At 41.1% G+C, this 27,088-nt stretch overlaps 1 protein-coding gene across 4 annotated transcripts in view; it reads right to left on the reverse strand.

The window, feature by feature from the left end:
* The window catches only part of RIPOR2 (RHO family interacting cell polarization regulator 2), a 193,168-nt gene that overhangs the window by 41,698 nt on the left and 124,382 nt on the right, over window positions 1-27,088 (reverse strand). For all 4 annotated transcript variants that reach the window (XM_073678862.1, XM_073678861.1, XM_073678865.1 and 1 more), the window contains 5 exons: window positions 21,363-21,531; window positions 19,429-19,564; window positions 10,001-10,162; window positions 6,682-6,840; window positions 2,249-2,442 (listed from right to left, as the gene is read on the reverse strand). In XM_073678862.1, the coding sequence (XP_073534963.1) occupies window positions 2,249-2,442; window positions 6,682-6,840; window positions 10,001-10,162; window positions 19,429-19,564; window positions 21,363-21,531 (820 nt within the window). The remainder of the gene's footprint in view (window positions 1-2,248; window positions 2,443-6,681; window positions 6,841-10,000; window positions 10,163-19,428; window positions 19,565-21,362; window positions 21,532-27,088) is intronic.

The following is a 27,088-nucleotide window of genomic DNA, read 5'->3' on the forward strand; positions in this document are numbered from 1 at the left end:
GACATTAAACATGCCGCTGTATAAACTGGTTGTTATACTTTGTATGCAAAGTGTACAAATAGGATCAATGCCATGGCACCTTGCACCACTGCGCCTGGTCTTGTGACACTTGACTTCTCCAGTAGTTTACTTATAACAGGCGCTGTATGTGAATTTCTTTTTATACATATTGCCATAACAAGGAGTTTTGACACAGCACAATGAACCCTTGCAGTATAACACTATACTGGTTGTTTGGGGGTTTGGGGTATTGGCGACTGGTTCTGTTCCTGGATGATGAAAAAATGAGGTGTTCATTAAAGGGACTGTTTGCAAACAGAAGTATGCAATTTCTCTGCAGTGCCACCACAGGGTAAATTAGCCATTACACTGCATTGGGCATAATAGATGGATTGTGTAGTACATAATAGGACTGGTCCTCCAGAATGACAGCAACTCTTTATAGTCATTCTTTACCAGTCCAAGATGAATATCCTGAAAAGAAGACCCATTCAGAATGAAGAATAGGGTATATGAAACTGTTTTTTCTAAACTAATCATTTTATATAATTAGAAAACCAAACTGTAGTAATAGTATCGCATCAGTCTGATTATCTAAAAGAAGCCACAACAAAGTCTTAAGGGCAAGTCCTCACTCTTTCGAAATTGTACTTAAGTTCCAAAATGAAAATGTTCCCACACAGCTACTACATTAGATGAGAAATACACATATATTCCAATATTACATCCGGTAATCGGGGAAAAAAATGAATATGAACAAAATTTCTGGTGTTAAGTCTTCCACCTCTATTAATTCCAGTGGGCTTGGAGTGGATAGTTTTCACGTAAGCTACAAACCTTCAGTAGTTACAACTTCTAAAGTAAGGACATACAGTAGTTCCGACTTTCCAGCTATTTGATGTTAAAGTAGACATTTTACTCCATATCACAGAAGATAGATAAAAAAAAGGATTCATCAATAGAAGCACAAATGTGGCACACTGATCATCTAGCCAGCCCGGACCTAGGTTTCGCCTACACAGGTTTCTTCTGGGGCACACTTTAGTAGGTGGAACTATAAGTGTGTAGCGGAGGTAAAAATATCCACTCCATACCCTAGAATGAAGAACCTACATAGCAGTGGAAAACTAACAACACCAGCAACCCTTGTAAATTCTTCTGGTCAATCTGTGTTTTTCTTAACGTCACTTGACATTTTGGAAAATATAAGTATTTCTCATATAATGTAGTTTTATAGGGACATTTTTTATTTTGTTACTTTAAAGAGGTTGTCTGGGACTTTTATACTCATGGCTACAATTGAGCACTACTGGTCGCCGCGGGATCTAGAAACAGCTAATAGCAGGAGTGCTGGGTGTCGCACCCCTACCGATGAGATACTGATGACCTATCCTAAGGATAGGGTATCAATGGAAAAGTCAACCCCTTTAAAAAACTGTAAATTTATATTAAAATACCTGTTCAGTTCCATAACCAAACCCATGGCTTGACAGCTCGGCACATTAATGAAAAACTTATTGGGAGAATGGTGTACTGCACCCCTCCTCCCCTAGTTCACTGAATAGATTTTTGGCATCCTCTGCTGGTATACACTAAAGTAGGTGATTATTAATGATTGAGTCCTTGCTCCTGTCTCCCAAAAATCAATTGTTAGATATTAGAAACGGGCAAATATGATCTGTAAAACTTTTATGAAAATTTTGGTGCATTTCTTAATGTATTGTTGTGTTTTTTTCTGCATTGATATTAATAGGCATATAAAAAAATGACATTATAAAACGTCTATAGGAGCATTTCCATTGGTTAATGTGGAACCACACATGCAGAATTACATGTTGTTTTTTTGAGTAGCTGTGGTATGGCAGTATAACACACCATGATAACACGAGTTATTAAGCAGGTTATATGTTGTTTAATGTATGTTTTTTAAACTTAGGATTTCAGATTTCTAGCATTTTTGTGTGGTTTTCAGTTTCAAATGAGGACTTGCATCAAACTGAAGTTTAACCCTTTGCTTTTTTTCCTAATTTTTCAGATCCTATTTCAGATTTGACTTCCAATAAAAGCACAAAAAAATCTGCACTGTGTGAACAAGACAAATGAAAATGAGGAACAAACATTAAAATTCATAATACAAAAAGAGGGAACCAAATGTTTTTGCACCTCAACCACTTACTTAGGTTGTCACAAACCAATATTGGAATCTTTTCCTTCAGCTTACAGTAACTCATTAGAAATCACAGCCTACCTGTTCTCTGAACTCCTTGGATTTGGATGCCGCAGAGGAAAGCATGTCCAGCGCTTGACTGACATCATTATCATTTTCAGACAGCAGCAGCTTTAATGAAGCTTGAATTTCCAGGGAATGAGGCACAGTACACGTCTCCAGATCTGCCATTTTACCAGTATCTATCGAGGTCTCCAGCAATGGTTCTGATGAGGCTGGCATGATAAAAATAATGGACAAGACGATTGTAAATAATGATCTCAGAACAGCAATATTTTTATACTTGGAAGTAATTGCATGTGATCTCTCTTCCTCAGTGTAACGACTATAAACTTTGGAACTTTTATTTACACATGCAGACATTAAAATATGCAGTAGGAAAACATTGTTAATTTTTTTTTTTTTACAGAAGTTATAAGCCTCAAACTGATTAAAACATGACAATTAGCAGTTATCAAAAGAGGAAACTCATCAGGCTGTGGGCAGCATATAATCGAGCTGGATTGGCTAAAAAAATTGACATATAAGTTGTATCAAAGATAGGTAGGACTGGGTTAAATCCTAGCACTGCAGGTCTTAATTAGATGCATCTGGCTAGCTTTGACTAAGAACTAGGAAATGGGTTCACCTCAAGTCAGTCTGTTGGGGATGTTGAGCAGAGTGGAGTGTGTTGAAGCTACTGATTGAACAGTCAAAATGTGAGCTGTAGCTGGGAGAGAGACATGCCAGAGTATCTCTCAATGGAGACTGCATGGGTCAGCTAGGAAAGCTGTGTAGTCTGTGGGTTGGAGCTGCAGACTGTTCGGTGTGAACTGTGCATGGAGTCGAACACTTATGTTTGGCGCTGGAGGCTGCTGAAGCTCAGGCTGAAGGTGATATTGAGACTGGTAGTACCATACCTCTTGTGTGTATAAAGTTTGATAAGGGAGAAAGGACTGCAATTTGTTGGTGTGAGCCTGCACTGACATACAGGTGCATCTCACAAAATTAGAATATCATCAAAAAGTTAATTTATTTCAGTTCTTCAATACAAAAAGTGAAACTCATATATTATATAGAGTCATTACAAACAGAGTGATCTATTTCAAGTGCTTATTTCTGTTAATGTTGATGATTATGGCTTACAGCCAATGAAAACACAAAAGTCATTATCTCAGTAAATTAGAATACTTTATAACAACAGCTTGAAAAATAATTTAAAAATCCGAAATGTTGGCCTATTGAAATGTATGTTCAGTAAATGCACTCAATACTTGGTCGGGGCTCCTTTTGCATCAATTACTGCATCACTGCGGCGTGGCATGGAGGCGATCAGCCTGTGGCACTGCTGAGGTGTTATGGAAGCCCAGGTTGCTTTGATAGCAGCCTTCAGCTCGTCTGCAATGTTGGGTCAGGTGTCTCATCTTCCTCTTGACAATACCCCATAGAATCTCTATGGGGTTAAGGTCAGGCGAGTTAGCTGGCCAATCAAGCACAGTGATACTGTTTTTTTAAACCAGGTATTGGTACTTTTGGCAGTCTGGACAGGTGCAAAGTCCTGCAGGAGAATGAAATTTCCATCTCCAAAAAGCTTGTCGGCAGAGGGAAGCATGAAGTACTCTAAAATTGCTAGGTAGACGGCTGCGCTGACTTTGGTCTTGATAAAACACAGTGGACCTACACCAGCAGATCACATTGCTCCCCAAACCATCACTGATTGTGGAATATTCATACTAGACTTCAAGCAGCTTGGATTGTGGCCTCTCCACTCTTCCTCCAGACTCTGGGACCTTGATTTTCAAATGAAAATTTGAACCCTCGGACCTTGTGAAGTGTGTCAATGACTGCCTTCTGGAAATCTGTCAAGTCAGCAATTTTCCCCATAATTGTGGAGCCTATGGAAACGGCTAAGGGACCTTTTTAAATGCTTAGGAAGCCTTTGAAGGTGTTTTTTGTTAATTATTTTAAATTTACTAAGATAATGACTTTTGTGTTTTCATTGGCTGTAAGGCATAATCATCAATATTAACAGAAATAAACACTTGAAATAGATCACTCTGTTTCTAAGGACTATATAATATACGAGCTTCACTTTTTGTATTGAAGAACTGAAATAAATTAACTTTTTGATGATTTTCTAATTTTGTGAGATGCACCAGTATACACTGGTGTGAAAAAGGGTTTGCCCCCTTCCTGATGTAAATATTAGACAAAGATAACACAAGTAAACACAAAATGCAGTTTATAAATGAAGGTCTTTATTATTAAGGGACAAATAAATCCAAACCTTCAGGGCCCGGTGTGAAAAAGTGATTGCTTCCCAAAGATAAACCACAGTTAATTTATGTTCTAAGGGCGGGGGGCAGAGTTCAATTTCCCTAGCCACACACAGGCCTGATTACTGTCACACCTGTTCTCAATCAAGAAATCACTTAAATAAGACCTGCCTGACAAAGTGAAGTAGACCAAAAGATCCTGAAAAGCTAAACATCATGAAGTGATCCAAAGAAATTCAGAAAAAAATATGAAACAAAGTAATTGAGATCTATCAGTCTGGAGAAGGTTATAAAGCCATTTCTAAAGCTTTGGGACTCTAGCGAACCACAGAGAGAGCCATTATCCACAAATGGCGAAAACATGGAACAGTGGTGAACCTTCCCAGGAGTGGCTGGCCGACCAAAATTACCCCAAGAGCACAGCGATGACTCATCTAAGAGGTCACAAAAGACCCCAGAACAACATCTAAAGAACTGCAGTCCTCACTTGCATCAGTTAAGGTCAGTGTTCATGACTCCACCATAAGAAAGACACTGGGTAAAACTGGCAGGCTTTGCAGAGTTCCAAGATGAAAACCACTGCTGTGCAAAAAGAACAAAGACTTGTCTCAGTTTTGCCAGAAAACATCTTGATGATCACCAAGACTTTTGGGAGAATACTCTGTGCACTGACGAGACAAAAGTTGAACTTTTTGGTAGGTATATGTCCAATTACATCTGGCGTAGAAGTAACACAGCATTTCAGAAAAGGAACATCATACGAACATTAAAATATGCTGGTGGTAGTGTGATGGTCTGGGGCTATTTTGCGGCTTCAGGACCTGGAAGACTTGCGGTGGTAAATGGAACTATGAATTCTGCTGTTTACCAAAAAATCATGAAGGAGAATGTCCTGCCATCTGTTTGTGGACCTCAAGCTGAAGCGCACTTGGGTTGTGCAACAGGACAATGATCCAAAACACACCAGCAAGTCCACCTCTGAATGGCTAAAGAAAAACAAAATTAAGACTTTGGAGTGACTTAGTCAAAGTCCTGTCCTTAATAGTGATGAGCGAGTATGTTTTGTTAACCCTTTCGCCGAGTATACTCGGGCGAGCACCGAGTATTTACAGAGTGCTCGGTGATCTGGTTGAATCACTCCTGTGTGCATGATTTGCGACGGTTTGACAGCTTTAATACATGTGAGGAATGTGTAAGAAGCAGACATTCTGCACATGTATTAAAGCTGTCAAACCGTCGCAAATCATGCACACAGGAGTGATTCAAACATATCACTGAGCACGCTGTAAATACTCGGTGCTCGCTCAAGTATACTCGGCGAAAGGGTTAACAAAACATACTCGCTCATCACTAGTCCTTAATGCAAGTGAGACGCTGTGGTATGACTTTAAAAAGGTGGTTCATGCTTGGAAACCCTCCAATATATGTGAATTACAACAATTTTGCAGATGAGTGGGCCAAAATTCCTCCAGAGTGTTGAAAAAGACTCATTGCCAGCTATCACAAAAGCTTGATTGCAGTTGCTGCTGCTAAGGGTGGCCCAACCAGTTATGAGGTTTAGGGGGTAATCACTTTTTCACACAGGGCCCTGTAAGTTTGGATTTCTTTTTCCCTTAATAATAAAGACCTACATTTAAAAACTGCATTTTGTGTTTACTTGTGTTATCTTTGTCTAATATTTATCTTTGTTTTGTGATCAGAAACTAAATGTGACAAACATGCAAAAAAATTAGAAATCAGGAAGGGGGAAACACTTTTTCACACCACTGTATGTTCCTGCTGAATGAACGGCTTATTTGCGGTGATACCTTTGTGCCCACAAGATGCAGTTTTGGTTTTGGAATCCCTTGGAGTTTTATGAAAGCAATAAAACTGTACATGTTTGGACCAAACCGCATTGCCTGTGTGAACGCTACTTAATGCCCAGCATGAATTACAAAAGGTTTATAGAGAAAGTCAATGTAACTTGTCCATGCATGACACAAACAATACACTGGTATCAATGAGAACCATGTAATGCTTTAGTGACATTGCTGGGTAGCTGGACACGTCCCAGGTTTTCCAGCCAGATAACAACTACTTGTTGGTGGTCCCCGATTATTTTCAGGGGGCCCTTCTAATGAAAAGGGAGTTAAGAATGCGGATAACCCCCTTTAATAATTTAAAACAGGTAATATGAAATAAGAATAAATACAGTACCTTCCTTAGCAAGGTGAGTCAGATAGCTTTTGAGGTCTGTAATATTAAGGCTACTGAAAAAATCATAATACTGAAAAACTGTGATTGTTTCTGAAGATAAATTAGATGACAACATGTTTTCGGTTTTATCAAGAATATGAGCGACCAGAGTTCTGTAAACTAAAAAGAGAAAAAAAAGAAAAGAATAGTATTAGTAATAAACATGCATTGTATATACATAAAATCTGAACAAACCTATCACCTGGGCACCTCAATTTATTGGTAATTGAGTGCCCTAATACAGTAGAAGATCATTCCCAACATCAAAAATGATCACTCTGTTGGAACAGAGCAGTGGCCACCCCTAGGGACAAGCAGGCCCAGTGGACCCGTGGAAGTTTGTGTTCTGCAGAATTTTAGTCCAAAGTTCGGTTCGGGTACCAGAACTTGACCCAAATTTGACCCCAAACCCCAGAGAAGCCCCCAGCTGTCTGTTTTGCCTTTGCTGGTTATTAAAAATAGGGAGACTCTTAAAAAAAATTACGTGGGGTCCCCCCTATTTTTAATAACCAGCTAGGGCAAAGCAGACAGCTGTGGGGTGATAATAGGCTGGGAAGACCCATGGATATTGGCCATTTCCCAGCTTAATAAGACTAGCCCCCTGCCACCTCAGAACTGGCACATCCATTCGATGTGCCAATTCTGGCGCTTAGCCTCGGCTCTTCCAGATTGCCCTGTTGCGGTGGCAATCAGGGTAATAGTTTTTTGGATTGATGTCAGTTGTGTAATGTCAGCTGGCATCAAGCCCATGGGTTAGTAATGGAGAGGCGACTATCAGATTCCCCCATTACTAACCCCATTTAAAAATAAGACACACACAAAACTTTTTTTTTCTATTTGAATAAAGACTCCCCCACACATCCCCTGGTTGATAGATTTATTATTAAAAAATAATCCCAGCAGCTCCGACGTTAGTCACTGTGGTTCCCACAACGTCCGGCGATTCTGTACTGCAACCTAGGGAGTGTCGTTCTGAGAATGACAGTTCATAAGTTACTCGCGGTCATGTCTTACGAGCGATGACGTCAGTAGCGTCATCGCCCATGAGACATGACCGGGAGTGACCTACGGAGCCTCTTCTGGGGCGGCTGAGAGCTGGTCTTATTATGCTGGGAAGGGGCCAATATCCATGGACCTTCCCAGCCTCACAGCTGTCTGCTTTGCCTTAGCTGGTTATGAAAAATAGGGGGGACCTCATGTCATTTTTTTTTGGGTCCCTCCATTTTTAATTAGCAAAGTCAAAGCAGACAGCTGGGGACTGATATTAATAGGCTAGGAAGGTCCATGGATATTGGCCTCTTAACAGCATAATAAGACCAGCTCACAGCTGTCTGTTTTCCCTTGGCTGGTTATTAAAAATAGAGGGACCGTACGCGGTTTTTGTTAATTTATTTAATTTACACTGTCCCTACGCTAGTCAGAGAACAATGGTGGTGCCACTCGTGATCTGGCGTTTATACAGGCCGGGTCATGTGTTGCGCTGGCCAATCACAACCATGCGAATATTTGGCATGGCTGTGATGGCTCCAAAAGTGCCCACAGCCTAAAAGCTTGGTGTTTGGTTGCGCTGGAGCCTTTCAACAAACTTTATTCGGCATCGAAGCAGAACAGTAAAACGGACTTCCGAGAAAAAGTTCATGTTCAGTGTTCGGTACGAACCCCGAACTTTACAGTTCGGGTTCGCTCATCCCTAGCCACCACTTCTTTTAATGTCTATGGGACTGTGAGAAATTCAAGAGCAGCACTTCGCTCCAGAAGTCCTATGCACAATATGGAGCAGTGGTGTGCACACGTGATCTTAGGCTTCATTCCGAGTCCAAAAGAGATATGTTTTCAGCATCAGAGGGGGGGGGCCCAGTGGGCAGTCCATCAATGAACATTTTATCACCTATCCAAATCCCAAAAGCAGTTTTTTATTCAAGTTTTGATGCACTGTTTTTTATTTTGAGCAAAGCATGGGATGGAAAAGAAAAAAGGAAACTAATGAAGGAAAAACTGATATTTCTCCTCCCCTTTGAAAACACTCCATTGTATGGCCCCCAAAAACATCAAAAGCTGCATGTGTAACAGTTGCAACCTACTCCACCCTATTAATAAATTAAGAAGTTAAGAAATTAGGACTAATCACAACTTACATAATTTTAGGCGCTCCCTATAAACACATCTGTTTAGGGCGGCCTATCAAGTTCCCTAATCGAAGTCCTTTTATATATATATATATATAGCCCATTCACTATTTCTCCAAACATAATTCTCCATCAAACTCCACCGCACCCAAAAGCCGTACAAATATTGACTGGTGACTAGCTCATGCAGGCTTTATCTATCCCTCATCCCCTCAAGATGGCTGGACCATCATTGTAAATAAGCCCCTGTACTTTGTGTCACCCCCCACCTCATCGTAGATTGCAAGCTCTTACGAGCAGGGTCGTCATTATTTTAGCTTTAATTATTGTATTTTCTTTAACAAGCTTATGACTGTTGTATATGAACCTCTGAATTGTAAATTGCTGCGAAATATATTGGCGCTATATAAATGAAGATTATTATTATTATTATTAATAAATCTTTTTTTTCAATGGAAAATATTAGTTTTAAACAGCATTCTGGCTATAGAATTGTTAGCATACTGCCCAGAAATATCATCACTTGCTGACCAGTCGAGGTCTGACTTCCTGAGCAGACTTCCTTCAATATAGCAATAGGTGGGGATTTTAGCGGTCAGATACTGCTGATCAGCAATTACAACATATACTAGGGATATGCTGGAACTAGCAGCAAAAGCAAAGAAATGAGTCGGCCCTCTTTTTGAGCTAGGCATTTCATCTATCGGGCTTCCCACGGGCAGGTGTCCAAACAGTCGGGGCCATGTCCTGCTCTGCCCTTATCTATATTGAGGTCGGCCGACACAAGGTGAGGCTTTAATACTAGAGACAGGATAGGACTTCCCCAATTGGGTACACCTTGTTGTTGTGGGATCGCTTTTATGCTTTTTGCTCAAAATAGTATTAACTAAGTACCCTATGTTATTTACATGTACTAATACTATTTACTTACTACATGGAATATGCTCATTTTGTTTTGTCTGTGAAATGACCACAGTGTGAACGTGCTCTTACACATTACACGTATACCGAAAAATGCATCAGCTCATTTCTTTGGTTTTCCCAACATGCTTTTGTTTCAAACTTTTCCCGCTCTGTTTGATTATGATCATTGACTATATGGACAGACATTATGGAAATATTGAAGTACAGACTTATTGAGAATACTGACATACCTGTATCAGCAAGTCCTGGGCTTTCAGTATTCACCATTTGGCTAAACGTTACGTGCAGCTGTTTTACCATTTTGTCCGCATTTATGTGGTACATGTGAACAGCTGTGGAACATTTTGTCCAGAAGGCTAGAAGTGACGGCATGTCATGAAATCCAGAGATAACTAAGACAAAGTAAATATTATGGTACTTTTCATATTTATTTAAACATTGAATTTTTTTTTTTTAACATGGGTTCATTCCAATATAATATGCATTAAAAGGGTTGTCGGGCATAAAGAAGTTATCACAAATCCAAATAATAGGTGCTAACTTAGGTCCGACCAATGGGATCCCCATTGATTCCTAGAGTAGGGCACTTTTATTCCTGCTAAAATGGAGCAGTAGTGCATATGATTATCCACCACTGTTGACTATATGCACTACTGTTTCATTCTAGTGGGGATAAAAGTGCCCTATTCTGGTGATCGGTGGGGGTCCCAGCGCTTGGACCCCCATCAATTTGTAAGCTACAACCCCTGGCAAAAATTATGGAATCACCGGGCTCGGAGGATGTTCATTCAGTAGTTTAATGTTGTTGAAAAAAAGCAGATCACAGATATGGCACAAAACTAAAGTCATTTCAAATGGTAACTTTAGGGCTTTAAGAAACACTAAAAGAAATCAAGATTAAAAATGTGGTACTCAGTAAGGGTAATTTTTTTCAGACCAAGCAGAGGGAAAAAAATATGGAATCACTCAATTCTGAGGAAAAAATTATGGAATCATGAAACACAAACACACAAAAGAACACTCCAATACATCACTAGTATTTTGTTGCACCACCTCTGGGTTTAATAACAGCTTGCAGTCTCTGAGGCATGGACTTAATGAGTGACAAACAGTACTCTTCATCAATCTGGCTCCAACTTTCTCTGACTGCTGTTGCCAGATCAGCTTTGCAGGTTGGAGCCTTGTCATGGACCATTTTCTTCAACCTCCACCAAAGATTTTCAATTGTATTGAGATCCAGACTATTTGCAGGCCATGACATTGACCTTATGTGTCTTCTTTCAAGGAATGTTTTCACAGTTTTTGCTCTATGGCAGGATGCATTATCATCTTGAAAAATGATGTCATCATCCCCAAACATCCTTTCAATTGATGGGATAAGCAAACTGTCCAAAATATCAATGTAAACTTGGGCATTTATTGAAGATGTAATGACAGCCATCTCCCCAGTGCCTTTACCTGATATGCAGCCCCATATCATCAATGACTGTGGAAATTTGCATGTTCTCTTCATGCAGTCATCTTTATAAATCTCATTGGAACGGCACCAAACAAAAGTTCCAGCATCATCACCTTGCCCAATGCAGATTTGCGATTCATCACTGAATATGACTTTCATCCAGTTATCCACAGTCCACGATTGCTTTTCCTTAGCCCATTGTAACCTTGTTTTTTCTGTTTAGGTGTTAATGATGGCTTATGTTTAGCTTTTCTGTATGTAAATCCCATTTCCTTTAGGCGGTTTCTTACAGTTCGGTCACAGACATTGACTCCAGTTTCCTCCCATTCGTTCCTCATTTGTTTTGTTGTGCATTTACTGTTTTGGAGACATATTGCTTTAAGTTTCTGGTCTTGATGATTTGATGTCTTCCTTCGTCTACCAGTATGTTTGCCTTTATCAACCTTCCCATGTTGTTTGTATTTGGTCCAGATTTTAGACACAGCTGACTGTGAACAACCAACATCTTTTGCAACATTGCGTGAGGATTTACCTTTTTTTAAGAGTTTGATAGTCCTCTCCTTTGTTTCAATTGACATCTCTCATGTTGGAGCCATGATTTATGTCCGTCCACTTGGTGCAACAGCTCTCCAAGGTGTGATCACTCCTTTTTAGATGCAGACTAACGAGCAGATCTAATTTGATGCAGGTGTTAGTTTTGGAAATGAAAATTTACAGGGTGATTCCATAATTGTTTCCTCAGGATAGAGTGATTCCATAATTTTTTCCCTCTGCTTGGTCTGAAAAAAATTACCCTTACTGAGTACCACATTTTTAACCTTGATTTCTTTTAGTGTTTCTTAAAGCCCTAAAGTTGCCATTTGAAATGACTTTAATTTTGTGCCATGTCTGTGATCTGCTTTTTTTCAACAACATTAAACAACTGAATGAAGATCCTCCGAGCCCGGTGATTCCATAATTTTTGCCAGGGGTTGTATTACCTCTCCTGTGAATAAGTTATAGTTTCTTTTCACTGAACAACCCCTTTACTCTGTACTTTAGGTACCTGACAGCACAGGTAATAATGGCTTCTGCAAGATACTGGGCTGTATAGGAGAAATTTCCAAAATGATGTCCCTTCTCTGACCTAACTTCCGGCCTGATTAACTCAATGCACATTTCTCTTAATGCTAAAAGCTTCTTGAAGCCCTCTCTGTTATTTCCTCATGATTATTTCAGGTCTAATGACAATTATGTCACCATGGACAGATAATCATAGGAACATATTTTTAAAACCCCAGAGAGAAAACCGGGAAGTACCACACAAATATCAGAAAAAGAGCTGAAGATAAAGAACAAAGGTAAGCCCAAAAAGTTACTTTCTGAGAAGTTGACCAGACGTCACAAGAAGCTGTGTAAATCAGTTACACATTTTCCAAGAAAGGTTTGATATAAGATTTCCATACAATCCATAAACTGTGTCTAAGGGACATATAGTCACCAGGCACATAAACTCCAACCATGGATAACAAAAAGAAAAAGGAAAAAAAGAGGAGAGAAGGTGTACAATTTAAGATATTTTAATCAAGTGATAATATATAATTTTCACAGCTTATTTCTGGAACCAGAAAGGTGGATACAAAAAGAGGTCAATGCATAGCACACACAATTGTACACTTCATGATATACAGTCATAGGTTCACAGGTTATGGTAGTAAACATAATAATGTCAGTCCATATCAATTATGTATTAAAATGATCATATTTGTCTACAGACCACAAAGATTGTGAAACATAAAACCACAAAAAAACAGATAGTAAATAATCACAAAGTAAGGCATGATGTTACAAATACAAAATGTGGTTAAGGAATACCATGCCCAACTTAGGCATAGTGTAGCGCCATGCATGGACCCCACAGTGGAGGAATCCCCCGCTTACAAACCCCAACGTACGTTTCCTCTTTGAGTTATAGCTTCATCAGGGGGGAAGAAACCAGGAGGAGAGTTCTGAACAATAATCCACTTAAAGCCACTAAATCAGTGGGTTCTTTACAAACAGTTTAAGATGGAATCCCTAAAATCCATCATACCTTTAATAAAGAAAAATTCAGTAATGAGCACGTTAGATCTAAAAAGTGCCTATTATCATGTCCCTATACATCCGCCATGCCAGAAATTCCTCAGATTCACAATAAAGGATCAGGCGAAAATACAACATCTTCAATTTCGATGTCTTCTGTTCGGTCTCTCCTCCGCAGCCCGAATCTTTACGAAGCTGATAGTAGAGATAATGGCTTTTCTAAGAGAGAAAGGTATCCTAATTATCCCATATTTAGACTACCTGCTACTAATAGAGGACTCCACAGACCAGATGAGCTCTCATCTATCCACAGCCATTTCAGTTTTGCTAGGCCTAGGTTGGTTGATAAATCTAAAAAAATCAAAACCCAAACAAGAAACTAGGAAGATTTTCCTGGGAGTTCTTCTGGATTCCGACCTGCAGTGCTCCTTCCTACCTCTACACAAACAAGAGAATCAGGAGAGAAATCCAGTCCATCCAGGGAAAAAATGGATCTTGATAAGGAAAGCAATGAGGTTTCAGGGTCTGATGACCTCATGTATCTCCTGTATCCAATGGAGTCAATTCCATTCAATGGCTCTACAACAAGAGATTCTATCATCCTGGGATGGCAGATCAGCGACTCTGAACAGCAGGAAGAGATTATCAGCAAAAGCAAAAAAGTCTCTATCCTGGTGGACTATTCCAACAAATCTCACAATAGGCAGACCCTGGATCATCTCTCCTTTCGTAGACATCACTACAGATACAAGCCACATGGGCTGGGGAGCTCACATAGAAGGCCATTATCTTCAGGGAACATGGAACGTGCAGCAGTAAGAGAAAGATCTACAAATTACAAAGAGCTCAGGGCAGTGTGGGAAGGGTTACACAGATGTCAGGATCAGCTAAAAGATCAGCACATTAAAATGTTCTCGGACAACTCAACCACAGTCTCTTTCCTCCTTCATCAGGGAGGACCAAAGCATTATCATCTTCAGTAGATATGAGAAAGAATATTCTGTTGGGCAGGGGACACAGTAAAATCAGTCACAGCAGTACACCTAAAAGGAACAAGGAATCAATTAGCAGATTTCCTGAGCAGGAGAACAGTTCAACCCACAGAGTGGTCTCTAACCGAAAAAGTTTTTCTTCAATTAACACATCGCTCGGGTATGCTGACAGTAGATCTAATAGTCTCAAAACAAAACACAAAAACAAAGACGTTCTTTTCACTGAACCCAATCCAGCCGGAATAGATGCTCTTTCCCAGAGATGGGATATGGATCTAGCATACGCCTTTCCACCCCTCGCATTAATTCTAAAAGTGTTGAAAAAGATTCAAGAAAACCAGGCAACGGTGATCTTAATAGTGCCCTTCTGGCCTCCTGTTTCAGGGTCCCTATACCATCAGAATCTGAAGATGCTACGTCTATCTGCCTGGATCCTGAGAAGGAGATTCTAAGATCAAAAGGACTCTCGGAAGCAGTCATTTCCACAATGCAAGGAAGCCAGTTACTATGGCCATCTATCTGAAAATCTGGAGAAAGTTTTGTTCCCAGACCAAGACTCCAGTTTCCATCACGTCAGGTCCAAACATTCCAGAGATACTAGATTTTCTTCAAAAAGGGTTTGATAAAGGGCTTAGACCGAATACTTTAAAGGTACAAGTATCATCCTTGGGGGCATTCTTTGTCTATCCACTAGCGAATCACCCTTGGATAGTCAGATTCATTAAGGCTATTAAACGACTCTGTAGATAAGGCGTCTCTGCCCCCTGACAGGCAGAAACGCCATCCCCCTTACCGCCGCGGTCCTGCTCCGGCGTCTTCCGGCCTCCCTGCTGCTGATGCTGGTGCACGCAGCTTCCCTGGCACTGTGCTTAGGGCGCGCGCCCCCTCCCTCTTAAAGGGGCCGCGCGCGCCGTCCTAAATAGTCCCCGGCCAATGGCCGGAGGACTTTCTCTATAAAAGGCACCTCTTCCAATATGGAGGTGCCCGTGCAAGGTTGTTGCTCTGTTATACTTACTTTGCTTCAGCCCTCAGGTCCTCTGCAAGTCAGTCCTGTCCGCCAGTATGTTCTTCAGTCTACTCCGCCAGTCTGACTACTTTCCAGCCCGACAGTCTGCCTACAGTCCAGCGCGCCAGTCTGTCTATGGGCTCTACCCGCCTGCTTACCTGGAAGCACCTGCCTCTTACCTGCCGTACCCGCCCGCCAGCTTACCTGGAAGCACCTGTCTGTTACCTGCCGTGCCCACCAGCCTGCTTACCTGGAAGCACCTGCCTGTTACCTGTTGTGACCGCCAGCTTCCCTACCCGGAGCACCTGTCTGGCTATCAGCCGAATCAGCCTGCTTGTCTACCCGGACCACCCATCAGCCTGCCTGCCATGCTCTTCCACTGTACCGGTCAGTTCCTGCCATCTGACCCATGGGAGTCACCTGGTTTCCTACAAGGTCGGTCCCAGAGTGGCACCTGGTCCCTCTGCTCGGTCCCTCCCTGGTTCACGGAGTCGACTGAGCCGCCATGCGACCTTGGTCAGGCCGAGTAGATACTTAGTCACGCCCCTCTGGTCCCTCCTTGCACCGCAGCACAGAGGTTCCACCACCCGGATCCGTAACAGACTCAGACCTACAATAAGAAGCTCGGTGCCTCCATGGGACCTCAATCTAGTATTAAACGCTCTATGCAAGTAACCATATGAACCTTTAGATCAGGCAGATTTGAAATTCTTAACCCTTAAGGCTGTCTTCCTTGTTGCAATAACTACAGCAAGACGCATTGGGGAGATCCAGGCCCTTTCTATTCAAGATCCATACCTGAAGATCCAGGAAGATTGTATTGTCCTAAAATTAAACCCAGCAATCCTACCTAAGGTAGCTACTGATTTCCACAGGAGTTAGGAAATTGTCTTGCCTTCCTTCTGCCAAAATTATAGCAATCAGAAAGAACTTTCTTTCCACTCAATGGATGTTAAAAGAACAATTCTACAATACCTGAAGAGCCCGGAAGACTGGAGAATTGATTCAAACCTTTTTATCCAATTCAGTGGAAAAAGCTGAGGAAGGAAAGCATCAAAATCTACTCTTTCTAGGTGAATAAAGTCGGCGATCAACTCAGCTTACATCGAAGAAGAACAATCTCCCCCGGAGAACATCAGAGCTCACTCAACAAAAGCAATGTCTGCTTCATGAGCAGAGAGAGCAGGGGCCTCTGTGGATCAGATCTGCAGAGCCACTTGGTCAACATGTATGTAAGTACCTGGATAAGAATGAAGTGATTAACCAGAGTCAGCATGGGTTTGTAACTAACAAGTCATGTCAGACTAACTTAATTTCCTTCTATGACAGAATCACTGACTGGGTGGATCAGGGAAATGCTGTAGATATAGTATATCTTGACTTTAGAAAAGCATTTGACAAAGTATCTCACATCATCCTTATTGAAAAAATGACCAAGTATGGAATGGACAAGGCAACTGTTAGGTGGATTCATAACTGGCTTAGTGATCGGACTCAAAGAGTGGTCGTAAATGGCTTCACATCCAGTTGGATGATTGTCTCAAGTGGGGTACCACAGGGCTCTGTCCTGGGACCTGTATTGTTCAACATCTTTATCAATGATTTAGATGAAGGAATTGAGGGTAAACTGCTAAATTTGCCGATGACACAAAGCTAGGAGGGATAGCTAACACTAGAGAAGAGAGAGAGGGATTCAAAAAGACCTACATAAACTGGAGCAGTGGGCAGTAACTAACAGTATGGTTTTTAACAGGGAAAAATGCAAAGTGCTACATCTGGGCAATAAAAATGAAAAAAGCATATACAAAATGGGAGGAATAGAGCTAAGCAACAGTACATGTGAAAAAGACTTAGGTATACTAATAGATCATAGATTGAACATGAGTCAACAGTGTAATGCAGCAGCAAAAAAGGCAAATACGATTCTGGGATGTGTTAACAGAAGCATACAGTCTAGATCACGTGAAGTCATTATCGGACTTTACTCCTCTTTGGTCAGACCTCATCTGGAATACTGTGTCCAGTTTTGGGCACCACATTTTAAAAAAGACATCGACAAACTGGAGCAAGTTCAGAGAAGAGCGACCAGAATGGTGACCGGTCAGCAAACCATGTCCTATGAGGAACGGTTACAGGATTTGGGAATGTTTAGCTTGCAAAAAAAGAAGACTGAGAGGAGACTTAATAGCTGTCTACAAATATCTCAAGGGCTGTCACACTGAAGAAGGATCATCTTTATTCTCATTTGCACAAGGAAAGACTAGAAGCAATGGGATGAAACTGAATGGGATGAGACACAGATTAGATATTAGAAAAAACTTTTTGACAGTTAGGGTGATCAATGAGTGGAACAGGCTACCACAAGAGGTGGTGAGTTCTCCTTCAATGGAAGTCTTCAAACAGAGGCTGGACAGACATCTGTCTGAGATGATTTAGTGAATCCTGCTTTGAGCAGGGGGTTGGACCAGATGACCCAGGAGGTCGCCTCCAACTCTACCATTCTATGATTATATAAGTACTTTTTGTAGACATTACAATTTGGACGTTCTGTCAAACCAACAGACGGCCTTTGGGAGGAAAGTCCTCCAAGCAGTAATCCTGCCCTAAAGGAGTTATTTGATATTTCTCCTGATGGTGCTGTCAGGAGGGACGTCCTGGAAAGTAGGAATTAGTCCTACCGCTAATGGGATTTCCAGGAGTCCATCATGACAGCACCATTACATTCCCTTCCCTTGGATTTCCTGTTACGTGAAGTAAACGTGTATAGAAGGAGATTCGATAAACACATTTTTGCATCCATCCTGGTGTGGTACTTGTAGAATCACTGGAGGGTGGTGGTGGGGAGGGGCTATTTAACCTCTTCTGTGTTTCCTGTCCCTATCATGGATAAGAAGGACGACCTGCTGGTGGTGCTGTCATGATGGACTCCTGGAAATACCATTACCAGTAGGACTAATTCCTACTTTTATTTATCAGTTCACTTGAGTACAGAGTTGTATGACATTCCCTGTTACTCTGATGCTTGTAGGAGGTTGTGGCTCAAACCCAAGGGGGCTAAACCTGGTAGTAGTGGGTGCTGTCAAACTGCAGGATCACTCCTCCTGCTGTTGCTGTGTGGTCCATGTGCCCAAGTCCAGTCATGGGGCTGGTGGCCCGAAATGGTATTGTTGTACAGATTTATGACTACTGATTCAGGTCATTGGGTCGTAGTGATGTTGGGACTTGCGGTCATGGTGTAGATGTGGAGTTGTACCCATTTTGCACCTGTGTGAAGTTGGTCTTGGAGTAGGGACCCATTTTAAAGAGGTTCTCATATTGGACATACACACAGTACTTACAGTTTACAAAACGTGTAATATAACCCTCACATTAATTTTTGAAAGATTATGCTTAGCAGCATGTGGAGCATGTGGATTATTGGATGTGTCTTCATTGTATTTGCTTTACCTTTTGAAATTCAGGAACACTTTGTTTAATTAGGCATAATGTGATTTTCTGAGCTAATGCTTCTAGCAGGCACAAACATACTACAATTTCATTCAAGAAGAGGGAAATAGAAATGCTCTGCTGCCTCCATTGGCAGAATAGCATAGCTCATGGGCCTATACCTTATCAATGAGCCATCACGTCACGGGCATGTGCTTACAAATCCTCCTCCCAGAACATCTGAATCCTCTTGTATGGTAGAATATTTGCTAAGAAACTATGCAGTATTAAGCACGATTATATGAACAAAGCATCTTTGTTAATTAAATGTGCAGTGTGCATCTTCTATGACAGAGCTAAAACTAGCTTTAGGCTATGACAAGAAGAATTAACGCTGTAAACATCAGTCTGACAACCAATACACTATTTAACATTATCGTAGCACACCATTTTTTATACATGTCACCACAAAAAAATGTTTCTGCTTGCACAAAACGCATAAAATAATGGAATGTGCTGAATCATGACAGAATCCTTACAGTGAGTACATTGCACACTGTTTCACACTAGTGGCACTCAACATGTGACCACTCACATGAGATTATGCATACTCAAGACTATTGCATAAAGAGTACAATAAATACAGAAAAAAAAAAATGGTTACACCCAAAGCATGTGATACACATGAATATTGGCAAGCTTGAATTTACTCACCTTCTACAACGGAATTGGTGCTGCCTATGGTGTCTTTGCTGATGTCTGACAATTGCTTGATGACTTGACTCTGTCTACTCAGTTTCTTCTTCAGATCTCTCAGGACAAACAGCACTTCTCCTGAAGTAACAATTTGCTATAAGAAACATAATAAGATTGCAAAATGTTATGGAATCTGCAAGCTTGGTACAAACCCACTATTTTCCCAGCTAATGGCATGATTGCACATCATACTCCTCTAAAGGGATACAATGTGCTGAATAATATCTACATATGCCTAAACTATAATAAATGAGTTTGTCCACTGATATCAGAGAGAATCCCCTACGATTAGATTGTTGTAGGGGCTCCACTGCCATAGACTCCCATATCAGATGTTCACTGGGTAAGCAATGCAAAGGAAATTGTGTATTCATGGTACCTATTGAAAAATATTTTTGATAAAAAATCATTCATCAATAAAGCAAAAGACAAGCTAAACAAAACAGAAAACCATGTATAAATATTAGTACCCCCTAGTACAGTAAGTGAAAGAGGTTGTGCAGTCTAAGAAAAGATTTACTTTACCTCTGTGTGACTGCAGACTTCCAAAGCGTGGGCCATGTGCAATATAAATTATCTATATGCAGTTGGGTCCAGAAATATTTTGACAGTAACACAAATGTTTTGGCATTTTAGCGGTTTCCCAAAAAATACTCAAGTTACTATTATATAATCAATATGGGCTTAAATTGCAGACTCTCAGCTTTAATTTGAAGATATTCACATCTTAATTGGATTAAGGGTTTAGGAATTACTGCTCTTTAATATGTAGCTGCCTCTTTTTAAAAAGGACTAAAACTAATTGGATAGTTATCTCAAAAGCTCCTTAATGGGCTGCATGAGCATTTCCCTCATTAATCCATCATCGATTAAGAAGTTAAAAGCGCTGATTACAGTTGTGGCATTTGCAAGCTGTTGCTGTGAACCCACAACATGCGGTCAAAAATTCTCTGCTGCTCTCAATGGAAGAGAACCAGATCATCATTATGCTGAAAAAAAAGATTAAATCCATCAGAGAGATCGCAAAAATGTTAGGAGTGGCTTAATGAACAATTTGGTACATTCTGCAAAAAAAAAAAAAAAGTGCACAAGTAAGCTTGGGAACTCAAAAAGGCCAGGATATATACAGTTATATGAAAAAGTTTGGGCACCCCTATTAAGCTTAATGTTTTATAAAAATTGGTGTTTTTGCAACAGCTATTTCAGTTTGATATATGTAATAACTGTTGGACACAGTAATGTTTCTGCCTTGAAATGAGGTTTATTGTACTAACAGAAAATGTGCAATCTGCATTCAAACAAAATTTGACAGGTGCATAAGTATGGGCACCCTCATCATTTTCTTGTTTTAAATACTCCTACCTACTTTTTACAGACTTACTAAAGCACTTTTTTAAGATTAATAAGGGTGCCCAAACTTTTTCATATAACTGTATATTGATTTTATATATATTAGCTATAATCTAAAATAAGTAATCTCTGACTATAAGGCCCCCAAAACACTTAAAGAGGACCTTTCCCCAAATTTTACATGTGGAACTAGACACACGATTAGTGCTGCAGTGAAACCTAACAGATGTTAGCTGTAGCGCTTCTCATGGATTCTAGTTAACCCATGTAACTGCATCAGATTATGAAAGGGACACAGAGCAGACTATCAAATATTTTGTTAAAAGAAAATAATTTTTAATCCATATGCTTGCAAACAAACAAGAAATGAGCACTCATAATAATAAAACAGCATGTGGCACTCTTATCTTCAAGCCCGACTCAGGGTTTCGCCCTCAGTAGCTTCTCCTGGGCCATCAATCCAATGACAAATATGACCTGCTGTTTCTATAACATGTATGAAAATAAACATCCCTTGCCTTTTTACATCCTTCACATCTCACCTTAATAAGTTCGGAGCAGTACTGTAGATGCCTGGTCAGCGTGATGTCCAGGCTCTCATTTCCTGTAGTGAGGGGCAGTGGACTGCTTGCAACACTAGTGCCAACACCAGTGTCTTCAGTTAATGCTTCGCTGAGGTGTCCCCTGACATCTGGGTGGTCTGATCTGTAACTGTAAAACATACACTTCAGCAGAAACAGGCTTTGCCTGGCTATACAAGATAACAGGCATGCATTCATGAATTGTACTATAATGCTGGTAAAATCTCTAACTAATGGACAGCACACCATGCGGCACACTTACTGACAGATCTAAAGAAATCACATTTACAGAACTTGCAGGCTCACATTAGCCTACTACCATTAGATTTGGTTAAATACATTTAATAGTGTGTCAACCTATTTTGGAAGATCAAAGACATGGACTAGAATAGTGAGTCTCATAGTGCACACAAACAGAGGAGGGGACCCTGGGGCGCCAGAAGGCAAGTTTACAGTGTAAATAATGATTGAGGAGTGTAAATATTTAGATGTAATGCTGTCATCATGAACTCTTATAAGTATCCTTCAACTCTGCACTGAAGAGATATAGTGTCTGATCACCCACTTAAAGAAGCGTTCACTTCATAGACTAGAATCGAAAAATGCATTAAACTGTGACATTGCTATTGAAAATAAGAATATATATATTCATATTCCACTCCTGCTGTGTCAATAAACACTACTATTTTTACCATTTAACAGCTGTGTAAAGTGCTTCTGACTACTATGGACATCAAAAGTATGACTTTTCACAATGGTACAGGTTTACTAAAACACACTGACCCAGTTTCATCTAAGTGTTTTTGCCAGAAATCTGGCGTAAAACACTTTGATAAGTAAAAAAAAAACAATTGCGACTGGTAGCGCTTCCATTCCAGCTTCATCCAGCTCTGCTTAATTCATAGTGAGTTGTGGCGAACCTGACACCAGAAATCTTACTCCAGTCCCAGACTGGAGTAAGATTTGTGGCAAGGCACGCGCCACTTTTCAAAGATGTCTGATTCATTAAGAGGGGTGCTCCTCTTATTGAATCAGGAGTATCTGACTCATACATGCCCCTTCATCAAGACAGTCTTGTCATGAAGAACATGGGCCTCCCAATTTTTTGACCGTATAGATTTAGACTAGATTTATCACAGAGGCTCGATTTTGTTTCATCTTTAGACTGTCCAGTATAAGTTTACACCAAATATTAGCAAGCTTAATTTGGGTTACAAATTTGCAGAGCCATACCCCTTCCGTCAGTCATTTCCATACATGAGATGGATCTTATTTTGTAACAGAAAATGTGAGATTTTAATTACTTTTCTGTTCACAAAGTTGTATTTCTACAGTCAGTGGTCTATTCATGTCTTCAGGCCTGCCACTTTCTGTGATCTGGAACATGTGATTAAAGAATGATCTAACACAACCTTTGATTTCTATAAAACAAGTTCCTGGTTACAGTTATATGCCCTTGAAAAAAAAAAAAAAATTTTTTTTACAAATCTAAATAAAATATGATTTAGCGACAAAATTAACCCAAACTTCATTTGTAATTCTAAATTTTTCCTGAGAAAATAACGAAACGTGTTCTCTTGAATCGTTCAGTATTGACTCAAATCCGGCACCTACCAATAATACAATCAATCAGTTTGTTTGTGTTGTCATCCAGTGTACGTTAAGGGTTGAGCTACATGGAGCGGTAAACAATGGACTGTGAAGTCTCTCCAAGTTATATATACATTTAGTCATATTTGAATAGCTCAATGTGAATGGAAAGCCGTGAGAAAATTACACAGAATGTGTTTTCCCTCCACTCTTAGCACACTGTATAGTAGTAGTGTAAAAAGGGGCATGGATTATAAGGAAATATCCACAATCTAAAAACAGGCAAGCCTTACTGAAGTAGACCATTTTCCGTCAAGTAATTGATTTCAAGTTAATATATGAGAGTCACGACCCCTAAAGGTGCGCTTACACTACCCGATTTTGTGGCGTTAAACGACCGCCGATCTGTAAATATTTCACGATCATCGGTTGTGTAATAGCCTTTTTACACAGGCAGACCGCTCTTCAGATGCACACTGACAGATCTTTAAATAGAGCATTCAGAGAGCAGGGTCTGCCATTGTTCCCGGCAGCATAGGTCCTGTTTACACAACACGACGTGCTGCCAAGAAAGATAATTTTTTTGAAGCCCAAAAGATCATTTCATCCAACGAACAAGTGCTTTGCCTATTTAAAGTAGTTTTACAGAAGTTTTGGAAGCCCTGTAACCATGATTTGTGATTAAGATATAAAGAAGAGTCATCAAGTTGTATGTTTGTTTCCCCACTTGTCCTCTATCCTTTTTGATGGATACTACATGCTTCGTCATGGCTTACATGTTTGGGATGTGTCTAAATCTTGACTTCAGCACTGAACTACAATGCCCATATTCCTTAGCTTTTGCTCTCCCAACACATTTTTGTTACACCCAGTCCAGCTACTAGCTGTCTGGTTTACACTATACTGACAGCAAAGAGGTAGACAAAGTGCGTCCCACGAGCCACATCCGGCCCTCTGGCTGTTCCAGTCTGGCCCATGGACAGACAGCTGAATTGGTGAAACAGTGGCCTTTGGGCCGCACCATGCCCTTGCCCGCTGTCCGTCCGCCGCCCGCTTTCACAGCTATTCGCACCTTAAGGATGCAGACAGAGGTGAATACGTTGGTGGAGGAGGGAGCAGACAGTTCCTTCTTCCACCAAAACAGCGTGTTCGACAAACATCAGACACGATGACGTCATTACATCGCATCTGCTGTGCGGAGAGTCAGTGCACCAGAGAACGGAGCAAAGCACCAAGGAAATGGGAATGAGGGGAGTTTTTTTTTCATACGTGTATAGAAAGTCTCCTATGTACATGCAAACAATGTGGGAGCTCATATTAAATATAGGGGGCCGTGTGTGGGCTCATGCCGTATAAAAGGAAGCCGTGTGTGGGCTCATGCCGTATAAAAGGAGGCCGTGTGTGGGCTCATGCCGTATAAAAGGAGGCCGTGTGTGGGCTCATGCCGTATAAAAGGAGGCCGTGTGTGGGCTCATGCCGTATAAAAGGAGGCCGTGTGTGGGCTCATGCCGTATAAAAGGAGGCCGTGTGTGGGCTCATGCCGTATAAAAGGAGGCCGTGTGTGGGCTCATGCCGTATAAAAGGAGGCCGTGTATGGGCTCATGCCGTATAAAAGGAGGCAGTGTGTGGGCTCATGCCGTATAAAAGGAGGCCGTGTGTGGGCTCATGCCGTATAAAAGGAGGCCGTGTGTGGGCTCATGCCGTATACAGGAGGCTGTGTGTGGGCTCATGCCGTATACAGGAGGCTATGTGTGGGCTCATACCGTATACAGGAGGCTATGTGAGGCTCACACTGTATACAGGGGCTATGAGGGGACTCATTCTGTCTACAGGAGGCTATGTGGGGGCTTATTGTATACAGGGGGCTAGGTAATGGCTCATACTGTATATAGAGCGGCTACCTGGGGCACATACTGTACATAGGCGGTTATGTGGGGGTGTCATTCTGTATATAGAAAGGCTATGTGAGTGCTGACACTATACAGGGGGCTCATACTGTATATAGAGGGCTTATGTGGGGGCTCATACTGCAGGGACTGTGTGTGGGCTCAAATGGTATATGGGGGGGGGGTTTCAGCATACCAGTGGATTGCAAGTTGCAGATAGAGCATAGAGAGGGGAAAACTGGTGAGAATGCAGGATGTAAGTCACATAAATGACCAGAATTGGTGTTATTCCTCATATATACATGCAGGATAACTTATTCTGAATATATACTTGAAAGCACAGTCAGTAACCCTTTATTACAAGAGGTCTGTTAGGTCCAATAAGATTAGGTCTGTAAGATTAGGTCAATGTCTGACCAGGGTTGTTTCCCCATTAGAACATTATCATATGCAGTATTAGGAATGGATATAAGTGTCATTAGCGTGTCCCATCTTATTATTAAACATTAACATGGATGGGATGTAATTTAATACCATATTTTCCCTGCAAAATATCTAAACTATAGCATCCTTCTTTGGTAATATTGGCTAATTGCTGCACGCCTGCATCTGCATACAAAGTTATACTGATGAGACTTTCCCTTTTAAAAGGACCACTCCAACAAACTTTTGCCCTCTGTTGCCAATTAATAATGGGTTTCCAGTGTATGCATTAAAATACTTACTGCTCGCAGTCTTCTGCAGTTTCCAGTGCTGCTCCAGTCCTCTACGGCAGGGTTCCCCAACTCCAGTCCTCAAGGCCCACCAACAGGTCATGTTTTCAGGATTCCTTAGTATTGCACAGGCGATAATTCCATCACCTGCACACGCAATAATTCCATCACCTGTGCAATAGTAAAGAAATCCTGAAAACATGACCTGTTGGTAGGTCTTGAGGACTGGAGTTGGGGAACCCTGCTCTACGGCATCACGTGACTGCTGCTGTGTCCTGCCGGCTCACACAGTGTCTTCTGTGGGGCTCGGAAGCAACTTTCTAAATGTACATTTAGGAGACTCAGAACGAGGCTCTTAAAGACTGACATTACAAAAGTAGCTAATGTTCCCCCTGTGTGAGTGGTCAGGAAAAAGCTTGGGTCACATGATGTAGAAGACCGGAGCAGCACTAGAAATGGCAGAAGACAAACCAGTAAGTATTTTAATGCACTCACTACACACACACAAACAAACAGTACTGATTGGTTTTTTTTGCCTTCTTTGTTACTAAACAAAAAACGCAAATCCTTCTTCAAGATAAAATAAGAAAGATGACAGGTAAATCTGGGGGACAGAGAAGAATAAATGCACTAAACAGTGCACAAATATACATTAATGAAGACAAAGACACCTAAATACATTGACAAGAGCCAGGGCACAAAACATGCAGTGTAAAAACATCTTGCCAATGCAAACCATATACCATGCAACTTAGGTCTGGCTCATTGCATTTGTAATTGACAAACTTATTCCACCGCAACTTTGAAGACTTTAGTAACATCATTACTTTCAAAGATGATTTTTTTTAGCCAGTCATCACTTGTTCTTTAGTAATCTATCATCCAATTTTACCATTTCTTCTAGGTATGACTTATCACAATTGTGCTCAGAGGCAGCTGCCTCCTGCCTCTTCAAGGGGGGGGGGGCACTTTGGGAAAATAAATGACATGGCTGAATGCCTGCGGCCACGTCCCCTTCCTTTGACTGCAGGCATTCAGCAGTGGTGGCCGGGGCACAGGCACACAGGGAGCAGTCTCAGTCACAGACACCGCTCACCCCTCTCTCTGCCTGCGCTCCGGGGGTCGCTTCCTCCATGAATTTAATTATATTTGTGTCTGTAAGACACAAATAAAATTGCTGTGAGAGCCGCAGAGGACAAGAGCAGAGGGGCTGTAATCAGCTCCCTGCTCCATCGGGCACTCCAGCAGAAAGAAGGCCACTTTTGGCCTACGCCCTGTTGGAGACTGCGCAAGTGACGTCATTGGCTCCGTCCAGTGCCCACTGTTGCATCAGACAGAAGAGGAGATGTAGCTGCGCTGGACGGGGAGCCTGAATTAGGTGAGTAAAAGCTTTTTTATTTTTCTTATTTAAACTTTGCCAATAAATGGAGGCTATAAAATAGGGTCTGGCTGTGGGAAACATTATGAGGGGCTGGTTGTTCCAGAGGAGAAGCAGGGG

This window comes from Phyllobates terribilis, unplaced genomic scaffold (assembly GCF_046119375.1).
Source record: "Phyllobates terribilis strain yellow unplaced genomic scaffold, ASM4611937v1 Scaffold_4__5_contigs__length_816908805, whole genome shotgun sequence".
Lineage (NCBI taxonomy): Eukaryota > Metazoa > Chordata > Amphibia > Anura > Dendrobatidae > Phyllobates > Phyllobates terribilis.